Source organism: Schistocerca piceifrons, chromosome 7 (genome assembly GCF_021461385.2).
Source record: "Schistocerca piceifrons isolate TAMUIC-IGC-003096 chromosome 7, iqSchPice1.1, whole genome shotgun sequence".
Taxonomy (NCBI): domain Eukaryota; kingdom Metazoa; phylum Arthropoda; class Insecta; order Orthoptera; family Acrididae; genus Schistocerca; species Schistocerca piceifrons.
Genome location: NC_060144.1, coordinates 346,641,661 through 346,667,015, shown reverse-complemented (window position 1 = coordinate 346,667,015; position 25,355 = coordinate 346,641,661). Strand labels below are relative to the sequence as shown.

Below are 25,355 nucleotides of genomic sequence, written 5' to 3'. Positions count from 1 at the left end.
ATCGCTGATTGGTGTAACGACATCGACATTACTCTGTTCCTAATTGGGTAAAAAAAAGTAGATTATCCGATTTCAAACTTTTAGACATGTCTGTAGACGTATTAGCACTGCTCATGGATGCTTCTGTTTCAGGTGTTATTCTTTTAGTTGAAGCGATGGTAGCATACTCTTTCTGAAATACTTTTACATCGTTCCCTGCCTATTAAAATGTCTTGAAACAAGTTTTTTAAAGCTGGGATCTAATAATGTCACAAGCATATTAACAGTCTAAGAGTTAAATGGTTTCACTCTTTCATTGACTGATTTAATCAAGGAATCCAGAACACATCGTTCTTCAGTAGTTGTTAACATGCCTTCCAAATCTGAAAACTTTGCAGCAATACCTCGTATAAGAAGTATAATTAAGGAAGCAGTGATGTATGACTCCCCTGAGATCGTTGTCGTTGCTACTTCAAAAGGTTACAGATGATCTATTACCTCTTGTACAGCTAAGTAGTTTTCTGCTGTGAGGATAGGCAGTGCTTTTGAACTTTCATTGATCGGAGTCTCAAGCTCTCTTCGTCCTTCCAGAATTCTTTTGAGCGTGTGGCATGAGCTGTTCCATCGAGTGTGCACTTCTTGTATCAGTCTCAGTTTTTTGTTTTCTCTTTTTTGAACATTGCGCAGTTTATCACTGGCTACTGTAGAGCTATGAAAGAAAGTCCAAATAGCCTTTGTTTTCCATAAAATTTTAGAAAACGTTTCTGCCTTAAAACAATCTCGTACTGTTAAGTTGAAGTAGTGGGCAAAACACGGTGAATGTCGAATCCTTAAGATTGGGGCAGCTTTTTCATAACTTCAGCGGTGTCTGTAACCACTGCTATTGTCTTATAGAAATATTGCATAATATTGTCAAAAATATTCTTTTTTTCACAGTCTTGTTATCTGAAAAACTACTTTCATATATAAAAAAATAATTCTCGTACAAATGTGACAATGTATTACTAGCAGCTTTTTCATAACTTCAGCGTTGTCTGTAACCACTACTATTGTCTTATCATGAATATTCTGTTCTAGTAAGATTTGATTGATGACCTGAAAAAAAGTTATATTTAAAGTAACCTGCCAGTATCTCCGAAATTTTGCATAATATTGTCAAAAAAATTCTTTTTTTCACAGTCTTGTTATCTGAAAAATTACTTTCATATATAAAAAAATAATTCTCGTACAAATGTGACAATGTATTGCTAGTCGATGTTGCGCTGAGCTTCACCATCTTAGCAGCACGGGAAAAGCAGGAAGAGGAAGAAGAAGAAAAAGAAGAGGATAGTCACAGTAAGGAATAGGGATGACAGAGGGGAAAAATTTACTGGTCAGGCATGCAATGCTGCTACCTTAGTTGTGCATGCTTGCTGATGAACTGCAGCAGATATGGTATAAACTGCACACGGGAATAACATGATTGCGTTTGAAGAGACCAAGGGTGGGTTCTTCACTCATTTGCTTTTTCTCAGTTGAGTTGACACTCAGTACAAAACAAAAGGCCATCACTCCACAGCAGTGCTACATCTGCTACATCGCTCAGATTGGCAACACTTGCAATCTTAGTAGTAGGCTCCAGTTATCACTACAACACAAATGGCTCTTTTGGAGTTTTGCTGTGACCCGGAAGCATGGATTGCTGATGAATGGGATGGTGTCACACTGTGTTCAGCAATTGATTGCAGCTCTGCATTATCCTGGACAACTATTGATGATGAGTATAGCTGTGACCTGAGGAAAGGTCCAATTATTCCAACGTTCTTGATGGCACCGTGGTGTTACTCCTGGTGTCATGGTGTGATGGAGACTGAGGGATTTCTGTCAGCACAATGGCACATTGTGGACATGTTGTGTTCTCATGATTTGCCTCTCTTGCAACTGTATCTCAGGGCCATTTTTCAATACGACAATGTTCTTTCACACATAGGTCTCTGTGAAATGTCTACCTGATGTAGAAGTGGTATTACATGTGTGGTACCAGCTAGACCATTAACTCCATTCCAGTGCCAGTACCTAGGATGACAGGACCATTTGCCACAGTTGTGGGCGAGCTTGCCTGAGGGGCTGATACACAGCTTTATGACACCCTTGCCACCTGAATCAGTACATGCATCCGTGTCACAAGGCTTACAATGTCATACTGATATGTGGGCTCATACTGACAAGTTCTTCATAAATTTGACTCAGTTTTGTAATCACTGCTACATGTCAAATGCCCTCTCAACACATTAAGTTTCATTTAATCTTGTCCTCTCCCTCTGCATTCTTCACTTTTTATGTCAGGCAGTGTAGCTAAGCAGAATTTCTGAGATGGTGGTAATTTTGAGCATCTACACGTTTTGCTTTGCACTTGCCTTTAGCCCATGCAGTGTTAACATAATGATGCACCCACCAAAAACTTCGTCCAGCATTTAAAAAACCACTAATATGCTATATTCAGTTAATCAGAAAATCCCCACAAATGACACACTAAATTGCATTAATTTTGCTGAAGAAATATTCATCTGCTGCTGCGACATTCTGAGAAAAATTGGTAACAGACATTATCATCACACATCAAGAGCACTGCTTCATGATTGCCTCATACTTGCATCAGTTCTTTCCCTTTTTATTTGGAGTCATTGGAGCCGAGTAGTACTTTTGATAAGTCGACCTTCAGGAATGGTTACGGATGCCACTGAACAGTAAGGCATTTCACTGCAAGACAAGGATCTCAGTGGATGCATGGTGCAGGCATGCTTGTGGAAGTAGTAATACTTCAGTGTTGTGATTGGCATGAGAGGCTTTTTATTAGGAGAAAGCATAGCCTATGTGCTACAGTTTGACATCTTCTATTTAACGTAGCTATGGTCAACTGGCCCACTTGCAGATATCTGGTCTGGTGCTGTACTTAGCTCATCTTATGATCACACCACACATTCAATGAAATCATCTTTGAAGACTCATTGTTTTTGGATTTTCTTGTAAATATGATTTCAGATTCAATGAAAAATGTTAACACTTTCGTGGTCTCCCTATACAACTGTTTGTGATGACATCACTAGATAAGATACACTCACATATCCAGCAGCAGTAACAACTGAAGACCTGCATGTTGCACTTCAGGATATCTCACTGTCTTTCTGGCACTTTTTGGTGAAGGTGGTAGAGACAGTCATAGAAATCTTGATATCATATCAAAGTTGCACGTGACGGAAAACATTTTGTTTGAGTTTCATGTTATGTTCACTTAAACCATGGAATGTTTAAACTGTCTCACTTTAAATGGCATATGTAATATTTTTTACGTTTTGTATGGTGACATTCAGACACTTGACGGTACTAAAAAGATGCTGCAGGTAATATGAACCTAGAATAACTAAAAAAGATAATCATTTGTCTCGTATTTTTAATATGAATTCTATAATTTCCAATCCATTCTAATTACCAGGCAAATAAAACACAAAAATACATAAATGCTTCATGAAACAGTGGAAAGGCTGACAAGTATGTGAATTTTTAACCTTGGACGGTTCTCTAAATAGTCAAGCACAGCATTGCATGTTGAGCATAATGATAATGTTCTCCTCGTTTTCTTCTATTATTTATAAAACAATTGAAATTTACACTTTACAGTTTTGAAATGTTGTACAATTCGAGATTTGTAACATTCAGGAAACATAGATTGATAAATTTGTAAAGATATGTTGCACATGGACAAAATATATACTTACAAAAATTACACAATTTCTCATACAGAAGCTTATCTAAAACTCGTACTAGTGCAATTCGACAATAGTAAATATCATCTTATTTACTGAGCGTAGCAAGCGCCACTGAAAAACTGGATGGAAATAACTTTTTTTTCTACTTAGTTACAACACTAAATTAATCTTTTATTCATATTTACACATGCACTCATTTCGCTGATATCTCGTATCACGCACCATACAGTAGTAGAGTTTATCCTCCCAGTTACCATGGGGTTATAACTCGTCTTTCATTTTCATCAAATGAGTGATCTTTTTATCGTCCAAGACGCCTTTCTAATTATATGTACAACATTTCTAACAAACTAAAAACATTTTTTTGGAGTTGAGTGTAAACGTTTCAGTTTCTTTGTCTCGTTCAATGTTGAGATGCCCAGCGCCTTTGGTGATGCCGAGTTGATCGCTCCACTTAGGTAAGTCGGTACTGCCTCTTGCGACCAAGTTTTGCTACAAAAACTTGTCTGAACTTCTGCGGCGCATTAAATGTGTTTTAACGTGGCAAAACTGACGTTCACGTTCGCGGTGGCGGACAGTCACGAGGCAGACGTATTGAGCTGGCTGGGATTGCGTCGCGCTCTTGCGCGGTCCACTGGGTCGAAGGTCGGCATGCGGCTTCTGACGGCCCAGGAGGACGCGGCCGGCGCGCCGCGCTGACTAGATGCGGACGGGACGCGCTGACGTCACAGGGGCGCAGCGCAGCCCGCGTCCGGGACACACTGTGGGCGAGAAAAGTCACATTCAGAGATGACGAGTCGTTCAGCGTAAAATACCCTGTACGGGAAACATGTGCGTTGGGGGCCTCAAGAAGGAAGGAAGAGGTCTTTGGAGACGGAGCACAAACACTTTTACAAGGATGGGGAAGAAAATTGGCCATCCCATTTCAAAGGGGCCACCCCGGCATTGGTTTAGGGCGATTTGAGGAAACCACGGCAAACCTAACCCTAGATGACCAAATGTGGATTTGAACCGTTGCCTTCCCGAACCCAAATCCAGTGTGGTAACCCCTATGCCAGCTCTCTTGGTAAGCAGTAGAATTTCTTAATAAAAGTAGTACTAACGCTTAAAGGTTAATTAGTATTTAACGTAGCTAATCTCATCATACAAATCAGATTCTTTTTGAGGGATGTGAAATGAACATAGCAGTATTGAGTTGAGGGCCGATTCAATTAAGGAACAAAGAAAACCAAACAGAATAATGTGGCTCTCAAGTATCGATACGACGCCAGGAGGGAGAATTACAAAACTAATATACACTCCTGGAAATTGAAATAAGAACACCGTGAATTCATTGTCCCAGGAAGGGGAAACTTTATTGACACATTCCTGGGGTCAGATACATCACATGATCACACTGACAGAACCACAGGCACATAGACACAGGCAACAGAGCATGCACAATGTCGGCACTAGTACAGTGTATATCCACCTTTCGCAGCAATGCAGGCTGCTATTCTCCCATGCAGACGATCGTAGAGATGCTGGATGTAGTCCTGTGGAACGGCTTGCCATGCCATTTCCACCTGGCGCCTCAGTTGGACCAGCGTTCGTGCTGGACGTGCAGACCGCGTGAGACGACGCTTCATCCAGTCCCAAACATGCTCAATGGGGGACAGATCCGGAGATCTTGCTGGCCAGGGTAGTTGACTTACACCTTCTAGAGCACGTTGGGTGGCACGGGATACATGCGGACGTGCATTGTCCTGTTGGAACAGCAAGTTCCCTTGCCGGTCTAGGAATGGTAGAACGATGGGTTCGATGACGGTTTGGATGTACCGTGCACTATTCAGTGTCCCCTCGACGATCACCAGTGGTGTACGGCCAGTGTAGGAGATCGCTCCCCACACCATGATGCCGGGTGTTGGCCCTGTGTGCCTCGGTCGTATGCAGTCCTGATTGTGGCGCTCACCTGCACGGCGCCAAACACGCATACGACCATCATTGGAACCAAGGCAGAAGCGACTCTCATCGCTGAAGACGACACGTCTCCATTCGTCCCTCCATTCACGCCTGTCGCGACACCACTGGAGGCGGGCTGCACGATGTTGAGGCGTGAGCGGAAGACGGCCTAACGGTGTGCGGGACCGTAGCCCAGCTTCATGGAGACGGTTGCGAATGGTCCTCGGCGATACCCCAGGAGCAACAGTGTCCCTAATTTGCTGGGAAGTGGCGGTGCGGTCCCCTACGGCACTGCGTAGGATCCTACGGTCTTGGCGTGCATCCGTGTATCGCTGCGGTCCGGTCCCAGGTCGACGGGCACATGCACCTTCCACCGACCACTGGCGATAACATCGATGTACTGTGGAGACCTCACGCCCCACATGTTGAGCAATTCGGCGGTACGTCCACCCGGCCTCCCGCATGCCCACTATACGCCCTCGCTCAAAGTCCGTCAACTGCACATACGGTTCACGTCCACGCTGTCGCGGCATGCAACCAGTGTTAAAGACTGCGATGGAGCTCCGTATGCCACGGCAAACTGGCGGACACTGACGGCGGCGGTGCACAAATGCTGCGCAGCTAGCGCCATTCGACGGCCAACACCGCGGTTCCTGGTGTGTCCACTGTGCCGTGCGTGTGATCATTGCTTGTACAGCCCTCTCGCAGTGTCCGGAGCAAGTATGGTGGGTCTGACACACCGGTGTCAATGTGTTCTTTTTTCCATTTCCAGGAGTGTACATCTTTAGAAAGAAATTTTACTCTGTAGTAGAATGCGCGCCGTCGGCAGTGCCGCAGTGGTAAAAAAATGGTTCAAATGGCTCTGAGCACTATGAGACTTAACATCTGAGGTCGTCCCCTAGAACGTAGAACTACTTAAACCTAACTAACCTAAGGACATCACACACATCCATGCCCGAGGGAGAATTCGAACCTGCGACCGTGGCAGTCGCTCGGTTCTGGACTGAAGCGCCTAGAACCGCTCGGCCACCACGGCCGGCGCCGCATTGGTAACACTGGTTCCCGTCAGATCACCGAAGTTATGAGCCGTGGGGCACGGCAAGCACTTGGATTGGCGGCCCTCCGGATCTGCCGAGTGCTGTTAACAAACGGGTTGCATTCAGCCCTTGTGAGACCAATTGAGGAGCTACTTAATTAAGAAGTAGCGGTTCGGATCAAAAAAACAGACAACACCCCGCAGAGCGCTGTACTGAACACAATACCCATTCACAAACACATCCAGTGACGCCTATTGGCTGAGGATGACAAGGCGGTCGGTCGGTACGTTAAGTCTTCCAAGGCCTCTTCGGATGGAGTTTAGGTTAGTTTTAGCGGAGTGTGCGCTGATTTGAAGATACAAATCAGCGCACATTCTGTTGCAGAATGAATATTCATTCTCGAAACAATCTCCAAGTTATATGTCTCCGCCCATATTTGGCTGGTCGCTTGGTACAATCTAAACTAAGATACATATTTTTGCTCAACTTCCCCTCTCCCCTATTTGAGAAAACCGCTGCTAAACTTCATGATGCGCAAATGACTGTCTATAGATAACTGAAACTTCAGCAGTTTTCGTCATCACATGGGGTCCGCAAACGCGTGTTTGCCTAGAGAGTGACGAAAGAAACTTTTTCGACTGCCACTTGTGCATCCGTAAGGCAAACACTATTTAATGAAAGCGCCGCTGGCGGGGCAACGACGGTCTGGCTGGGGAGCGGAAAGCATGTGCTCGATTCCCACATAAATTTTGCAGTTTCTTGTTTCATTTGTATTTTTCACTTATGGAAGTTGGTAGGAAGAGAAGGATTAAAATGGCAAGCAAATCAATAAGGAATGGTAAGAAGGTAGGCAAATAAACTTCTCAGACACTCAGAATAATAAAGAATTAAAATTTTAGTCCTCGTTGTATGAAAGGTATTTCCAGTGAAACTGTTGAGAAGACGAACATTTGACGCACGTTGGACATGGGGGAGGAAAACGAAGCGTTATCGCGTTCAGTGATATACATTACAAAAATTTACACGCGGAACAACATTCCATCGCATCGTCTGGAAAATTGTTTCCCCAAGTTTTCGTGTGCTTACGTCAAATTATCGTTTAATTTGGTCCTTGGGGTATGCAGTAGATCAGTCGTTTAAAAGATTCATTAACAAATGTTTACATCACTTGTTCCAAATCCGAAAAATGCACAAATACAATTTACAAATTGTCTCTTCAGAACATTTCAAAACCACACGTTGCTGGTAAAAAATTTCGTCTGGTATTGGACTTCTGTGGCGGACAAATAAATACCGTCATATATGATCTCATATGTATAGACGAAGAAGGTCAGCTGACTTGCACAGTAGAAATAATACCGTCAACCTCAACACGTGTGGGCCAGCAATGTGTTGCTTATTTTAGAAACTTCATATGGAGGCTTCAAAATGGCAATCTGCAACTACATATAAATCCAGCGAGAATTGCACAAACGTACAAATGCAATAATGATTCACAACGTAATTTATGATCAACTTTCAGCACCGGCTTTTCAGAATGTATCTTCTGGTAAACCTTGCGGGATGTAAGGTCGTGGTCCCTGAAACTCTTCAGCTCCTAACGTTTCGTCCAGTGCTTCGCTGGACATCTTCAGAGGGGTGTTTCTCCTCCGGTGAGTCTTGCCGACTGACGGGTCGGACGTCTGAGAGCGACTTATGTATCGTAGAAAGTGGGCGTGACCAGAGTTACACGTGATATGCAGAGATAACCTTTGTCAGAGATAAAACTTAACTATCGATCGTAATCCTGTCACGGATGAAACTGTCTAGCAATTCTGTAGTGCTACTGTCCAAATATCACTAAGTTTCATGGTCTCTTCTTTCCGATTGAAATTATCCCTATGTTTATATATTTTAATTGCTTCTCTACAAAGCCGTCGGTAATAGTTCGTCGTCGTAGATAAAATTTTTGTTTCGGAAAACTTCACTTGATGATTTCCTGGCTGAAAAGCGTGTTCTGCTACAGCCGATTTATCTGTTTTTCCTAATCGGCAAATACTTCTGTGTTCTCTTCTGTGTTCTTTTAACCGTGTATTTACGCTTCTTTTTGTTGTTCCAACATAAACTTTACCACATGTACACGGAATTTTATATACGCCACTGGCTGATAGAGGAGCGCGTTTATCTTTTACAGACCGAAGAACATGACAAAATTTCTTCGTTGGTCTAAAAACAGGTCTAATATCATGTTTACTTAAAACCTTTCCAATCTGATCCGTTACTTTCTTTATAAAAGGGAGAGAGACTGTATTCTTCCATCGTTTTTCGGACTTGTCCTTAAGCTTTTTGTTGTTTGGGTGCAGAATTCTGCTTACTTCTTTCTTTGTGTAGCCATTTCTCTCAAAAGCGTTTTTCGTCGTCTAGATACTCCGGCGTGCAAATCCGTCTGGCTCTGTCAACGAGACTTGTAATCACACCTCTTTTTTGTTTTGGATGGTGGTTAGAGTTTTTATGTAAGTATCTGTCTGTGTGCGTTATTTTTCTAAAAATCTGTTGTTTCAAGCTTCCATCCGTCTGTCTCATAACTAAAACATCCAAAAACGGTATTTTGTTATCATTTTCTCTCTCCATGGTAAACTGGATTCTTGCATTTATATTATTAAGGTAATCAAAAAATTCACCTAAGGCTTCTCTACCATGTGGCCAGACCACAAATGTATCGTCTACATACCGATACCAGCGAGATGGTTTCTTATCTGCTTTTTCCAAGAAAGTAACGGATCAGATTGGAAAGGTTTTAAGTAAACATGATATTAGACCTGTTTTTAGACCAACGAAGAAAATTTGTCATATTCTTCGGTCTGTAAAAGATAAACGCGCTCCTCTATCAGCCAGTGGCGTATATAAAATTCCGTGTACATGTGGTAAAGTTTATGTTGGAACAACAAAAAGAAGCGTAAATACACGGTTAAAAGAACACAGAAGTCTTTGCCGATTAGGAAAAACAGATAAATCGGCTGTAGCAGAACACGCTTTTCAGCCAGGAAATCATCAAGTGAAGTTTTCCGAAACAAAAATTTTATCTACGACGACGAACTATTACCCACGGCTTTGTAGAGAAGCAATTAAAATATATAAACATAGGGATAATTTTAATCGGAAAGAAGAGACCATGAAACTTAGTGATATTTGGACAGTAGCACTACAGAATTGCTAGACAGTTTCATCCGTGACAAGATTACGATCGATAGTTAAGTTTTATCTCTGACAAAGGTTATCTCTGCATATCACGTGTAACTCTGGTCACGCCCACTTTCTACGATACATAAGTCGCTCTCAGACGTCCGACCCGTCAGTCGGCAAGACTCACCGGAGGAGAAACACCCCTCTGAAGATGTCCAGCGAAGCACTGGACGAAACGTTAGGAGCTGAAGAGTTTCATGGACCACGACCTTACATCCCGCAAGGTTTACCAGAAGATATGTCATCCGGTCGTGAAAGCTTTCATACTATGATCAGAAGACTCTACGGGGAGCAATTCTCAAAATCAGACGCCTGGAAATTTTAGGTTAGAAGAGAGCGCATTTAATTTGAACTTTAACATTCTTGTTGCGTTGTAGGGATTCGTCTACCATACCGAATTTTCTAAAGTTGAAGAGGATGTTCCAGACAGCCCGCGTTCATCGGATATTTGATTATACAGAAGCAGCACTACTTCGAGAGAGGATACATTATACAAGACGAGAGATGGATTCTGTTGACCGTAAGTTACTGCAGTTACATTTATTCCTTGCTAGTAAGATACAGAGAGCCCTATGGAATAAAATAGATTGCCTTACATTTCGATCTATGGAAACCATGATGGAAACGACTACTAGAAGGCATAAGAAGAAGTTCGAAAAGTTACAAACTTATGCAGAATCTACAAATAATATAGTGATGTCCGAAACTGTTATCAATAAGTCAGACAGAGTTTTATCTCAAGACGAAATTTCAGTTCTTGCAAAAGGAGGAAACTACTCTATAACACCTCCGAAAGTTCCTGTTGAGGATATTATTGCAAATGTAGAAGCAGGTATACGTACTCTCCCCAAAGAAACTGCAAATGCAATCCGGATCGAAATCACCAGAGTATTATGCCGCAGTAAACCTCTGGAAAGTAATTTAACCAGTGGCGAAAGAAAGGCTCTGAGAGATTTAAATGCAGATGAAGACATAGTGAATGTTCCTGCTGATAAAGGGAATGCTACGGTCGTTTTAAATACAGAAGATTATCAAAGCAAAATTTTGAATCTTTTAACGGCAGGGCAATACAAAAAACTTAAGAAAGATCCTACAGCCAGCGTACTACGGAAAACAAATAATTTGATAAAATCGGCCACTTCTATTCAAAAAGAAGAAAAAAGAGCTTTATTGAAGGCTGAAGCTATGTGTCCTAGTCTCTATGGCCTACCCAAGATACATAAGAAGGACTTTCCTCTGAGACCGATTGTTAGTGCTATCAATTCTCCTACGTACGAAATAGCAAGATATCTAAAAACTCGCTTACAACCATATTTAGGAAAAACGGACTCACATATAAAGGACTCACGTCATTTTATAGAGAAAATTGAAGGTTTAATTCTGACTCCTGAAGATATTTTAGTAAGTTTCGATGTAGTATCTTTATTTACTATGATTCCAGTTAATGAAGTTATGGATTTTATAACGGATATTTTTCCAGAAGATCTGACTGCTCTTTTCAGACACTGTCTTACTTCCAGTCATTTCCAGTGGAATAATGAGTTTTACGAACAACTTAATGGCGTAGCAATGGGTAACCCATTGGGTCCTGCAGTAGCTAATTTCTACATGGAGAAATTCGAACAGTCAGCCTTGGAAAAAGGCAGATAAGAAACCATCTCGCTGGTATCGGTATGTAGACGATACATTTGTGGTCTGGCCACATGGTAGAGAAGCCTTAGGTGAATTTTTTGATTACCTTAATAATATAAATGCAAGAATCCAGTTTACCATGGAGAGAGAAAATGATAACAAAATACCGTTTTTGGATGTTTTAGTTATGAGACAGACGGATGGAAGCTTGAAACAACAGATTTTTAGAAAAATAACGCACACAGACAGATACTTACATAAAAACTCTAACCACCATCCAAAACAAAAAAGAGGTGTGATTACAAGTCTCGTTGACAGAGCCAGACGGATTTGCACGCCGGAGTATCTAGACGACGAATTAAAACATCTGAAGCACGCTTTTGAGAGAAATGGCTACTCAAAGAAAGAAGTAAGCAGAATTCTGCACCCAAACAACAAAAAGCTTAAGCACAAGTCCGAAAAACGATGGAAGAATACAGTCTCTCTCCCTTTTATAAAGAAAGTAACGGATCAGATTGGAAAGGTTTTAAGTAAACATGATATTAGACCTGTTTTTAGACCAACGAAGAAATTTTGTCATGTTCTTCGGTCTGTAAAAGATAAACGCGCTCCTCTATCAGCCAGTGGCGTATATAAAATTCCGTGTACATGTGGTAAAGTTTATGTTGGAACAACAAAAAGAAGCGTAAATACACTGTTAAAAGAACACAGAAGTCTTTGCCGATTAGGAAAAACAGATAAATCGGCTGTAGCAGAACACGCTTTTCAGCCAGGAAATCATCAAGTGAAGTTTTCCGAAACAAAAATTTTATCTACGACGACGAACTATTACCGACGGCTTTGTAGAGAAGCAATTGAAATATATAAACATAGGGATAATTTCAATCGGAAAGAAGAGACCATGAAACTTAGTGATATTTGGACAGTAGCACTACAGAATTGCTAGACAGTTTCATCCGTGACAAGATTACGATCGATAGTTAAGTTTTATCTCTGACAAAGGTTATCTCTGCATATCACGTGTAACTCTGGTCACGCCCACTTTCTACGATACATAAGTCGCTCTCAGACGTCCGACCCGTCAGTCGGCAAGACTCACCGGAGGAGAAACACCCCTCTGAAGATGTCCAGCGAAGCACTGGACGAAACGTTAGGAGCTGAAGAGTTTCATGGACCACGACCTTACATCCCGCAAGGTTTACCAGAAGATATGTCATCCGGTCGTGAAAGCCTTCATACTATTTTCAGAATGTGTTATCTACTGCGGGATACGCATCAAAAGTAATTACCGAAAAAGAAATATTTTAAAATACAGACCAAGTCTGTTACGCTGAATCTTCGGGATGAACTATTCGATTGCGTAAACATTACTTTGATGAGATGTTCTTGTTGCTTCGAATATCTGTACGAGATATGTCATCAGTTTTGTTGTTCTAAGGAACCCAAGGACACGTAAGACAGTGAGTGAAAGAGCACTTGTAAAGGGACCAGGATTAATGTTTTAATTCTTTCCGAATGCAAGTAGCTTTAGAAATTTGTTTTCCTACTTTGTTGTTTTCCCTTATTGATTTATTTACTTTATTAACCCTCCTATTTCTACCAACGAAGATGCAGAAAGAAGTGCGAATGAAAAATCTGTGGATATCGTTTGTGAATCGGACACAGATTCTTTGCTTCCCAGACAGATACCTTGGCCGCTAAAGCCACTAGCGTTTTTGTTAAACAGGGTCTTTCGGAAAACGTTCCTTCCTCCATTTCTACGAAAATATGCTTTTGCGGATGACATATGTATGACGAAAAATTCTCAATTTTTGATTGTCTATGGATGTAGTCGATTTTGAGTAAATGCACATCGCAAAATTTTGGAGCGATTTTCTTAAAAACGAAGGGGGCAGGGTTGAGTAAAAATGTCTCAGACTTCATTTTTAGGTATTACACAAGTGTCTTGCCAAACATAAGCCGAATCAGTTGGATTTGTCTGAGGCCTTCACCTTGTAAGCTATGTCTCCGCAATATCATTTCTTCCAGTGATAGTTTCACAAGGTTGAAGGAGAACTTCTGTGAGGTAGGAAATGAGGCGCTGGTTGAAGTACAGCGCTGAGGACACATCGTCAGTCGTGCTTGGGTTGTTCAGTCGGTAAGCAATTGCCCGCTTAGAGTAACGGGCGGCACACACTTTTGACCTGACGGGTTTTTTTCAAGTATTGGACTATAAACCAGAAGTAAACGAGATCCTCGAAGACGACGGAGGAGATGGGTGGACTGAGATCAGAACACTGGAGGCTTGTTGTTGAAGTGAAGAAAAAGAAGACTTCTGTCAACGTAGGCTCGAACTAATCCCATATCACAATATAGAGGTTATGGAATTCGTCATAATTCAATAAAGCATCAAGCTTTTCCAGATGTAATATCTCTCCATGAGATAGATATTACAAATACATGACTGTTAAGGGTTTATCTGGGATTGTCTTTGCCATGTTTTGGCATGTAGCAATAAAATAAAGCGTGCTAGTAACCATTTCCCATTGGGCATGGTAATATTTTAATTTTGAAAACGCACAATTGCACAGTGGTTCGGAGTCTATGTTAAACTTTAGATCTGCTTTAAGTAGCTGGCTAACGCATTTGAGAGGTCAGAGGAAGGCGAGTGCATACCACCGCCAATTCGACCACGCCTAGACGAACAGTACAGTATTTCAATCACCCTTAGATCTGGGGCTACAATTTAATTAAAAAATTACACTCCATAAACCTTAGATCTATTCGACACTCGTATTATTTGACATGTAGATAGTTTGTCGGAACCTGTACGTGAACTACCTATATTCTCTTAAAAGCAAAACAAATCAATGACAACTCCAACACGACAGTACCGAGTAAAGTGGTGTTCTCACGTGGTAGTTTCGTCACCACTTCTCGCTTGAGTCAAGGAGTATGGCTGGGGAGGCCCACCTGGGTAGTCGAGCGGTGTAACGCACGACTTTCCGGAGTGGGAAGGGGCACCAGGTCCCCGGTACGAATCCGCCAGGCGGACTTGTGTCGAGGTCCGGTGAGCCGGCCAGCCTGTGGATGGTTTTTGGGCGGTTTTCCATCTACCTCGGCTAATGCGGGCTGGTTCCCCTTATTCCGTCTCAGCTGCACTATGTCGGCGATTGTTGCGCGAACGAGTTCTCCACGTACGCATATACTACCATTACACTACCACGCAAACATAGGGGTTACACTCGTGTGGTGTCAGACGTTCCCTGGGGCGGTCCACCAGGGACCGAACCACACAGTAACCCTGTGTTCGGTGTGGGGCGGCAGAGGGGTGAAGTGGACTGCGGTAGTCGTCGTGGAGTTGTGGACCACTGCGGCTCCGGCGGGGACGGAGGTCCCCAGTTAGTATACAACATACAACATGGTTGCGGAGGCCTACCTGGGTAAGGAGTAGGCGGTTAGAAGAGCGGCAGCTTGTCCCGCGCCTGCGCCGCCAGCCGCTGCCGCCGGTAGCTGTGCAGACAGATAATGGTGGCGACGAACGCGGCCGGCAGGCAGAGCCCCAGCAGTAGCACCAGCGACAAGCGCATCGTGTCCCGCCAGCCCTGCAGGCCGGCCAGCGCGCGCCCGGTGTGCTCCGCCGGCGCCACCAGCACCAGCGTGGTGCCGTCTTCGCCGCCGCCGGTGTCCACCACCAGCGGAGGGCTGCGTACCAGCTTGTCCGCCCTCTTCGTCACCAGCTCCACCTGCCACACAATACTGCTGTCAGTGTTTCTAGTTTTCCAACAGGACAATGCGCTGCCACTTTCTCTGCCGCCCAAGTCCACCACGAACAACGGAACTGCACACCAGAGAGCCTGCAAGGACAGTACACTAATGCCCTCAGAATGGAGCATGCCAACTAGTCTGCCCTGTTCACCTCCAGCATCACCTGTCACACACCACACCTGCCTTAACTTCTAGTGAACCAGTTGGAAAGCGTGGTGACAGTACCACCTGTGTCCATACCTGCTTTGCACCAGTGACCATTCTTCATCACACTTTCCACCTGCCCAAACAATATACCCGTTAATGTTTCTTGCATCAGAACTGGGCAACACAGTGCCAGCTTCTCTGCCACCCATGTGTACCTACACCGAGGGCTTCGCATCAGCTACACCACTCTCCTCGTCTCCAGCTCCAGCTGACACCCACTCTCCTCAGCACCTGCTCCAGCTGCCACACAACACACTTGTAAGTCACACAACGCAGGCTTTCACGGCTGGTGTTGTCTTCAGTTAAAACTTCCAGGCTGAAGCCAGCTAAATCGTACTGCTATGTTGATGCCACATTTGTAGTGTGGACTCATGGTGAAGAAGAACTGGATGTCTTCTTGGTGCATCTGAACAGTATTAACTCGAAGATACAGTTTACGATGGAGAAAGAGAGCAACGGTCAACTCAGTTTCCTGAATGTGTGGATGGGACACTGGGCCACAAGGTATATAGAAAGAACACTCATGCGGATCGATTCCTCCAAAAGGAATCAAACCACAATCCTAGGCAAGAAAGAGGTATCATGAAAACCTTGATGGACAGAGCCAACAAAATCTGCGAGCCGGCGTACTTGCAAGATGAATTAAATCATTTACGGTCAGCCTTAATGAAAAACGGATATACCAGCAAGGAAATTGATCGAGCCCTCCATCACAGAAGAAAAGAAGCGAGAAGTCAAGAGCAACAACTGTCACCTACTGGAAAAGTTTTCCTACCGTTCACTAATAAAGTCACGGACCGTATCGGGAAAGCACTGGCCAGGTATGGGATCGAAACAATATTCAGACCCACCAAGAAGATTAAAGAATATTCAAGAACTGCAAAAGACGCCCGACACCCCCTAGCAACACCTGGAGTGTACAAAATTCCATGCATTTGTGGACAAGTATATATTGGAACAACGAAAAGAAGTGTAAACACCTGCTTAGCCGAAATAAAAGGAACTGTCGCTTAGGACACATCGGAAAATCGGCCGTAGCTGAGCATCTTTTTCCAGATGGGAACCACGAAATTAAATTTAATGAGACAAGCGTTCTAGCACGAACATCCCATTATCACACGCGCATGTATAGAGAAGAAATAGAGATTCACAAACACCATAATAATTTTAATAAGAAAGAGGAAGTTTAGGACAAAATATGGATGTCGACGTTGCGCCAGCAGAATGACAGTCGATTACTCTCAATCGAGAATGATGACGCCTTCCAAAGATAGGTATACCGTCGGCATCACGTGACGAATGGTGATGCCCTGTATGCGCTCTATAAATACGAGAGTACCTGGACCCTCAGTGGCAGTAACCGGATGACCTCAAAAGATGTCTCCCGCAAATGGAGACGAAACGTTTGGTGGAAATTTTATACATCGATCACGGCCTCTTAGCCCGGACGTTTTAACTGAAGACACTTGTAAGTATTTCTGTTTTAGCATTTCTAGCCTTCAGTGTCACTATTTTCCATCACCAGCATCCTGTCGCACCATAATGGACCCACCCTACTCATCACCAGCTTCACCTGCCACAGTCTGCAACAGCAACATCTGTCAGTCTGTCAGATATCCCAATCGGACGGCATAGTGCCACCCTCACCGCTGCCTGTCTCCAGCACCAACGGAGCTTCACATCAGCGGGCTCACCGCCATCATCACCAACTTCATCTGCGATACTGCATGTTTGTCAGTGTTTCTTTTTTCTCACCTGAACAGTCTATTTTCTCCATCGGCACTGCCTGTGTCAACTGCCATCAGGGGATTGTACTCCAAAGAAACTGGTTGCTTTGTCACCACCTCAACCCAACACACTGTACTTCAGTCACTGTTTCTGGTTTCCCAGCTGAACAGCATGGTTGTCACATTCACAACCACCCTTGTCCTCCCCCCCCCCCTCCCCGTGTTAAGTCACACCAATGATCTCGCCCTCTTCATCACCACATCAACCTGCCACAGCAACCATCCACAACACGGCGTGTATGATTTCCCTACTGGATTATCTCGTTTACTTGGATCTGTTTGTCACAGTTACCATCCAAGAGACCAATATGATCTCTGCCAAAGTTTTGTTTTCCCAGTTTAACGTTTTAGTCTAGAGTTTAGTTTCCAACTTTGCATTAAACAACGTTGATCCTGGTTATTTGTAAACACATCAGAGCATAGCGACGTTCCACACCACAAAACAGAACCATTTCGTTTTATCCATAATAGACACTGAAGTCGTGGTTGTTGAAATCAGTTAACCTGTATACTCAAGCACCTTTCACAGTGCAAAATCGTCAAAATCGATGTGCTTCGAATTATTACACAAGAATCTATAAAAGAGATAAGGACACAAACATAAATAATAACATTTTATAGATTCGTATATAATAATTCTGATGAAGAAAGCTTGCTACATTTTAACACTGATACACAACTATCTTCTCCATTTTACTGACACACTGAAACATCTTGGACGTTCGATAGTAACTTACTCAGGAAACCCCACAGCTCACCAGACAACAAATAATACACTAAAACTATCGACAGATAAATTAGAGCTATAGGTAGGGCCTACCATATTCTTTAACAAATCATTCACATCTATGCGTCGTTTGGCCTCCTGTTTTTCCAGATTTCTAACTCTCTTAACAAGAATTGGAACTCTTTCTACTTCGCTTTCTGCATCAGTCTACGTTGTCCCACAGACATAATGTATCTGCTAATTACATACCTACTCTCTCTCGGATTTCTGAAACACGTTGAGAAACGCTATTCATTACCCTAACTTGGGTAATGGACTTTAATCGTTTTCTTAGACATCACTAAATCCGAGTTTCTACCAACCAAATAGCCTCTCTTGGTTAACCTACACACACACACACACACACACACACACACACACACACATTTCACATTCATGCCTTCAAATCCAAATGTCAGTGCAAAAAACTATCCTCCCTACCCATTATAGATCCTTCAGTTCGTGTTTCTTCAGACAAAACCAGATGCTTGGATATGGATATTGACACAAAGCGAGCAAAACTCACACTAAGTGGGGCACACCATGAGTGCATTACACTACTACAATACCCCATTTCCTAAAACGACCACACTACTACTCTGGATGTGAAAGGCAATGGTTTTATGGCTTCAGTCTATTGTTTGAAACAACGAACAAGACCACTTCTCATGAGCCCTCCAGAGGAGTAGAAATGATTTTCTTCTGTTTCTTGAGGCAGTTCGCTAATACGTGGATATTATCTGTGATAGTTATTTTTTGATGCTGTTTGTGACGTTCTGCTACAGCATTCAGCTTATTTTGGTTTCCTTCCAAAGATTATACGGTTATTATGTTGAGAAAGTACAGTATTACACATCCATAAACTAAATTGTCGGACTCAGGAGAAGATATTGCCATGCATGACGCAGAGAAGGCAAACTCTCCATTCCTGGAGCAAATATCCGTTAAAAGTTCACCATAAAACAGGGTTAATCCTCGCTGACAGCTAAAAGTGATCATAGAATTTACCAAAGAATTCTGAGAGATTACCGGAGTCTGATAAGGATTTCTATATAAATAATAGTACATTTTACTTGCGGTAACGCACATTCTTCAGAGTTCTGAAGGCACTGACCTGTATGTGGAAGACAGTGTCAGATGACAGGGAGAGCGTGACACAAGAGGAGTCTGTGTAGAGGTTCCCGGTGATCCCCCCGCCATCCACCTCCCACGTGACCAGGTACAGCGGGGATCCCCCGTCGCTCCTCGCGGCCTGCAGCTCCTTCTCCGGCAGTCTCCATGACAGCTCGGCGATCACCAGCGCTCCTTGATGGATCACGGACGTCAGTCGCAACGACCACTGGCTGCCGTTCTGTGAACAGATGGAAAGGTCAAGCACTGGCCACGTAAGATACACGACACGTGCGTCATCAGTCGAAGCAGGTGCTAAAGACCTTGCTGTCGTGTGCCCACAGCATCTCATCATCATCATCGTAGTCAGTCCAAAACAGTTTTGAGGTTGGATTAACAGAAAGTAGAGAGCAGTTAAGATGGTACTCCAATCTCCTCCTCATACCGCACTCAAACTTTAAGGAAACGCACAGAACGTTCTTACAAACATATGAAACTGTCAGAAACGTCCTTCTTTCAGGTTGTGTTGAACTCATGCGTCACATTCCTAATTCACTGACGTCGCTTGTACACCAGGAATGACATCAGCCCCTCGGAAAGTTTTGGACGGACAGTGAAGTTTATTATTACTTCTACGTACGTAATTACAATAATAAAAATAGACGATGTCTAGAGATAATACAGGTTACACATATAAGCTGCTACTGTGTTATTGTCACTGGCGATGCCTTGTCTAACGGTTATCAGTTATGTAGTAGAATGTAGCCTCAATTGAGCGCTGTCGTCAGAAGTAAGAGCAAAAAGGCAATAATTAAGGAGCAATCTGGGCTAATAAATTTCTGTTTGCTTGCTGTATAAGCTTGTCTATTTCTTTATTTGAATGATCAAGCTGACCCAATGGTTTAAGTGCAGGACTATAACTCAGATGGAGAATGATTTACCCTCCCTTCCTACCACCCATGCAAAGCAGGTTCTATTCAGCATAGTTTCTCTGCACCACATAGCACACTGCAGGAAGATTCTTTTGAAAATTACTATGCCGAGTTTCTTCACTACCATCATCATCAGTTCTAATGGTCCATAGTTCTACATGTCACTTGTTGACAACACTAGCGTCGTCTCCAATTGTGGAAACTGCTATCAGGTATATCGGAGTAATGGTTCAGTAAGTATATACTATGTGACCAAAAGTATCCGGACACCCCCAAAAACATATGTTTTGCATATTAGGTGCATTGTGATGCCCCCTACTGCCAGGTACTCCATATCAGAGACCTTAGTAATCATTAGATATAGTGACAGAGCAGAATGGGGCGCTCCTCGGAACTCACAGACTTCGAACGTGGTCAGGTGATTGGATGTCTCCTGTGTCATACATCTAAACGTCAAATTTCACACTCCTAAACATCCTTAGGGCCACTGTTTCCGATGTGATAGTGAAAACGTGAAGGGACGCCTACAGCACAAAACTGTACAGGCCAACCTTATCTGCTGACTGACAGAGACCGCCGACAGTTGGTGTAATGTGTAATAGGCAGAAATCTATGCAGACCATCACACAGGAATCCCAAACTGCATCAGTATCCACTATGACAGGCGGGATGTGAGAAAACTTGGATTTCATGGTCGGGCGGCTGCTCATAACCCACACATCAGGCCGGTAAATGCCAAACGACGCCTCGCTTGGTGTAAGGAGCGTAAACATTGGAAGTTTGAACAGTGGAAAAACGTTGTGTGGAGTGACGAATCACGGTACACAATGTGGCGATCCGATGGCAGGTTGTGGGTATGGTGAATGCCTGGTTAATGTCATCTGCCAGGATGTGTAGTTCCAATAGCAAAATTCGGAGACGGTGGTGTTATGGTGTCGTCGTGTTTTTCATGGAGGGGGCTTGCACCCCTTTTTGTTATGTGTGGCACTATCACAGCACAAGCCTACATTGGTGGTTTAAGCACCTTCTTGCTTCCCACTAATCAAGAGCAATTCGGGGGTGGCATTTGCAAGTTTCAACACAATCGAAAACCTGTTCATAATGGACGGCCTGTGGCGGAGAGGTCACGGCAATATATCACTGTAAAGGACTGGCCTGCACGGAGTCCTGACCTGAATCCTATAGAACGCCTCTGGGTTGTTTTGGGACGCCGACTTCGTGCCAGGCCTCACCGACCGACATATACCTCTCCTCAGTGCAACATTCCGTGAAGAATTGGCTGCCCCAAGAAATTTTCCAGCACTTGATTGACCGTATGCCTGCGAGAGTGGAAGTTGTCATCAAGGCTAAGGGTGGGCCAACACCATATTGAATGCTAGCATTACCGATGGAGGGCACCACGAACTTGTAAGTCATTTTCAGCCAGGTGTCCGGATACTTTTGATCACAGAGTGTAAATCGACTGCATGAAACTCATTAATGACCGCGATGCTGCTTAGCACTATGCTGTAAACAAAAGTCACGTATGATTTGCTTACATACACTGTCTGATCGATTATGTCTAACAACTGTTAGTGGACATTTAGGGGTGTGTCCATCTTTCATCTGTATGGCGGCTTGAACTCTGCTGGGGACACTTTGAATCATGTGTCTGAAGTCTGAGGATAGATGGCAGCACATTGTTCCTCAATATCCAAAACCAGAAAAGATATTTTGTTGGGCGCTGGATTCTGGAGCGTAGTCGACGTTCTAACTAATCTCAGAGGTGTTGCACTGGATTAAAATCGGCACGCTAGGCAGGTTAGTCATTTCACAAATGTTACTGATCACAAATGACTTCCTCACAGACGTAGGCATATGACAGGATGCTCCTGTCTCCGAAATATTCCTCTACTGTTCGCAGTACGCAACGCCATAAAATTGTTCATATCATATCACATGCAGCATTTCCTAACCACGAAAAATGTTGAATCTAGCCTAGTAGTCAAATGTGGGCTGTCTTGGAAAACTGCCTTCTCGGATCGCTAGACAACATTCAGACAAATCGTATTAATGGGTTTTATTACGAAATGAACAATGACAACACTTAACTTTGACAATAGGCCATAAGTGTCGCAAGCCAAGGGCGACATGCAAATAAGAAATCTCTTCAGTATATACAATTCTTAATACCAGTACAGTAATACAGTTTTCTGTTTAGTTCGCTAGTCGTGAAGCTTCTGTAGAATCGTTATGATCTCTTCGCATAGAGGCCGCTGCTGCCGCGTTGTCGTCCTGGAGAGGGGTCGGTCAGCGCGCGATTGGCTGACGTCTCCTTCACAGCCCTCTCTGTTCTGTCGTTCCCGACTGGCGAGCCGGCGCTTGACTTCACGCCGGAACAAATAACGCCCTCAGATCTTAAAACAACCTCCTCCATACATATCTGTTGTCACTACACATGATAGCATTCGCCAAAACCAAATCCGTCCACCGGATTGCCACAGGGTATAGCGTGATTCGCCACTGTCCACTGGTGTTGCTTAGCACTGACTACAGGATATGTGGCTCATGAGGAGCTCACCAACCGTTATACCACATTCTTCTTAACTCAGAATGCAATAGCTGGACTGCTGATACCACTTTGGAACTCAAGAGTGATTCCTTGCGCAACTTTCTACGACAGCCTTCCGCAATGCTCAATGATCGCTGCCCGCCAGTACACGACGTCTTCATGGTCTTAGTTTAGCTGTGAGAGCTCCTCCGCGTTTCCACTTCACAGTCACACCAGCACAGGAGACTTGAGCAGCTTCAGGTGGACACAGAGCTCTGTTAACCGACCAAATCTAGTGTCACTGCTTCTATACTGCTTTTATGATGGCGGGTCCACCACTTTTGACATATAATGGTCATGAGACTGGATTCCATTAGGAAGTTTGTGCGCCACGGGCACACGACAAGTACTCAGACAACTCCAGCATAGGTCGTATAAATTTGAAACTGTTTCTTTATTATTACATGTCGATATCATTCAAACGAGCCCTGCATAGCAAGACTAAGTCAAGTGGACTCATATAATCATCCACAAAATGTAACTTCATACAGAGGTATTTGCAGTGATGATATGCCAACTAGTAGGTAAGAGTTTCAAATTGATATGCAATAATAAAACAACGGTTTCAGATTTACACGTCCAGTGCTTGAGTTTCCCTTGTTTGCAATCTATTGGTCAGTCTGAAATACATAGGGGTGTCCAGATGCTTTCGTCAGGTGGTGTACATCTTAACTGTGAAAAAGTGGTTAATCATACTTTAAGCAAAATCAGTCAGATGATACCAGTTATGTCGAAATTAATGACAGTTGTTGCGTAATAATCGTTCATATAAAATGTGATGTAATCTCCTGTGTAGGAAATACAGATACTAGTCTAATTAACAAATCTTTCAGCTGCTTTTACAGCTTCGTTTCAGCTTGACCTGTTTAAAGACGTGTTTCTTGTTAAGATTGTTAGACTGTTTTCTTCCCTAAGACTCAGTGGGAAACTTTCATTTTGTAGACATACATTATTCCTAAAATTATTACCTTCTCTACGAGGAGCCAAGTTCCGTCTCGTCGTAAATGGAACGATGAAAATTCCTCTTATATCTACCTTCCAAATTCTATATTCTAACACAGCTCACCTCCGTTTCATCCCTCGTCAGCTGACGCTGCGTGTGCAGTGTGCTACTGTATGCCAGCACTGGTGTTGTTAAAACAGTGCACAGTGTAGCTTTCTGCATTGTCAAGCAATGTGTGTAAATTGTGTCCAACGTGTAGAGTGAATGATGATGTAGTATGAATGATAATGTAACACTAGTTTTCTACGATATAATGCAAAAATGTGTAAACGGAACAAGATTCCACACTAGGTTACAGTGAGTTTAATAGATAGGCCTTATATTCGGAAGGATAGAGGCACAATATGCTTCCAGCCAACCTTAGTTAAGTATCCATGGCTCCTTTCAATTTCTCCAAGTAAATGTCGAGTTAGTGTCTGCTGTAAGGACCACTAATGTACCATGTAACGCCGGAAATGCATATCCTCCTATTTCCATCTATTGTACTATAATTTTTTCTTATTTTTGTTACCTGAATATATAACATTTCTGTGCCTTCGTATATTGTAATTGTTTTACTATTTGTATATATATATATATATATATATATATATATATATATATATATATTTATGCATTTATGTCGATGTATAATTGGTTTGTTTCGTAAATATTATTTGTATTTTTACGCTGGGTCTTGCCTAGGGAAAACTGCTATCGAATGATTACATCGATAGGTCGTGTGAAGACTCAAAGTGTGTAGGATCTTTGGTAGTGTTAACTCTGCCGCGTGGAGCGCGGGCAGAGCTGGGAGAGTCTGGCTGGATTAGCGAGTGGAGCAGGTGTGTTGTGTGACGCTCCCGCGAGTTGCCGCGCTTTCGGGGTTTGGCAGCATGTAATTGCGCTCGACTTGCGATGATAGTTTCTGACATGGTGTCGCGGACGGGAAGCATTAGCTGGCGCACATCAAGAGCCCGTTTCGCCTGGTGACCGTGTCGAGAAGAAGGCGCGCCAACATCCAGCTTCTGCAACAGCGACGGCCGACAATGAGTGACTGTCGCCACCTCCTCGATCGACGGCTTCAAACCTTCAATCAACCAACAAGGAAGACTAAAAGCACGTAAAGTTTCAGAACTGTATGGCAGACCTCAGCTTTTCAAATTGTTCCATTTGCCTCGCAAAATTACAGCAACTTAGCATGAACCTTTGTTGCTCATTGTCCCAATTGCATTGCCAAGCAGGGTCCCTTCCTTTTCCGAAATGAACCCGAGTGTCGTTGAAATTCAAACGCCAGCATAATTCCATTTCACTGCTTTAATTTCAAAGTCCAATTTAAGTATTCATAGCTGGCTACAATAGTTAGATTACACAAGCACAAATTAAGAGTGCGAGTTTTGTTACCGTATTTTAGCTTACCTGTGACTGCAGCTCAGCTTGGTCCGTACTAAATTTTACTATTGTTAATTGTTCAGAGTTAAATCTCTTCTTTCTAAATTGCGTAGATTCAAGTAGCTTTAGAAATGATTGTTGAGGTAGTCCAAGACTAACTGTATTTCAATGTGCTTCAGAAAGAAAGCTCACTATTAACTTCAGTCACTAAATTAACTTTCGATTTTCCGGTTTCATTAATTCTTTTGCTAAATTAAGTGTAGCGAAATTGATTACTTCTGACAAACT

General features: G+C 43.1%; 1 protein-coding gene across 1 annotated transcript in view; it reads right to left on the bottom strand.

The window, feature by feature from the left end:
- Window positions 1–3,392: 3,392 nt before the first annotated feature.
- The window catches only part of LOC124804949, a 120,360-nt gene continuing 98,397 nt past the window's right edge, over window positions 3,393–25,355 (bottom strand). Inside the window, exons 6-8 of the mRNA XM_047265335.1 lie at window positions 19,179–19,415; window positions 14,976–15,282; window positions 3,393–4,486 (exon numbers count right to left, since the gene is read on the bottom strand). Coding sequence (XP_047121291.1) covers window positions 14,995–15,282; window positions 19,179–19,415 — 525 coding nt within the window. The 3' untranslated portion in view covers window positions 3,393–4,486; window positions 14,976–14,994. The remainder of the gene's footprint in view (window positions 4,487–14,975; window positions 15,283–19,178; window positions 19,416–25,355) is intronic.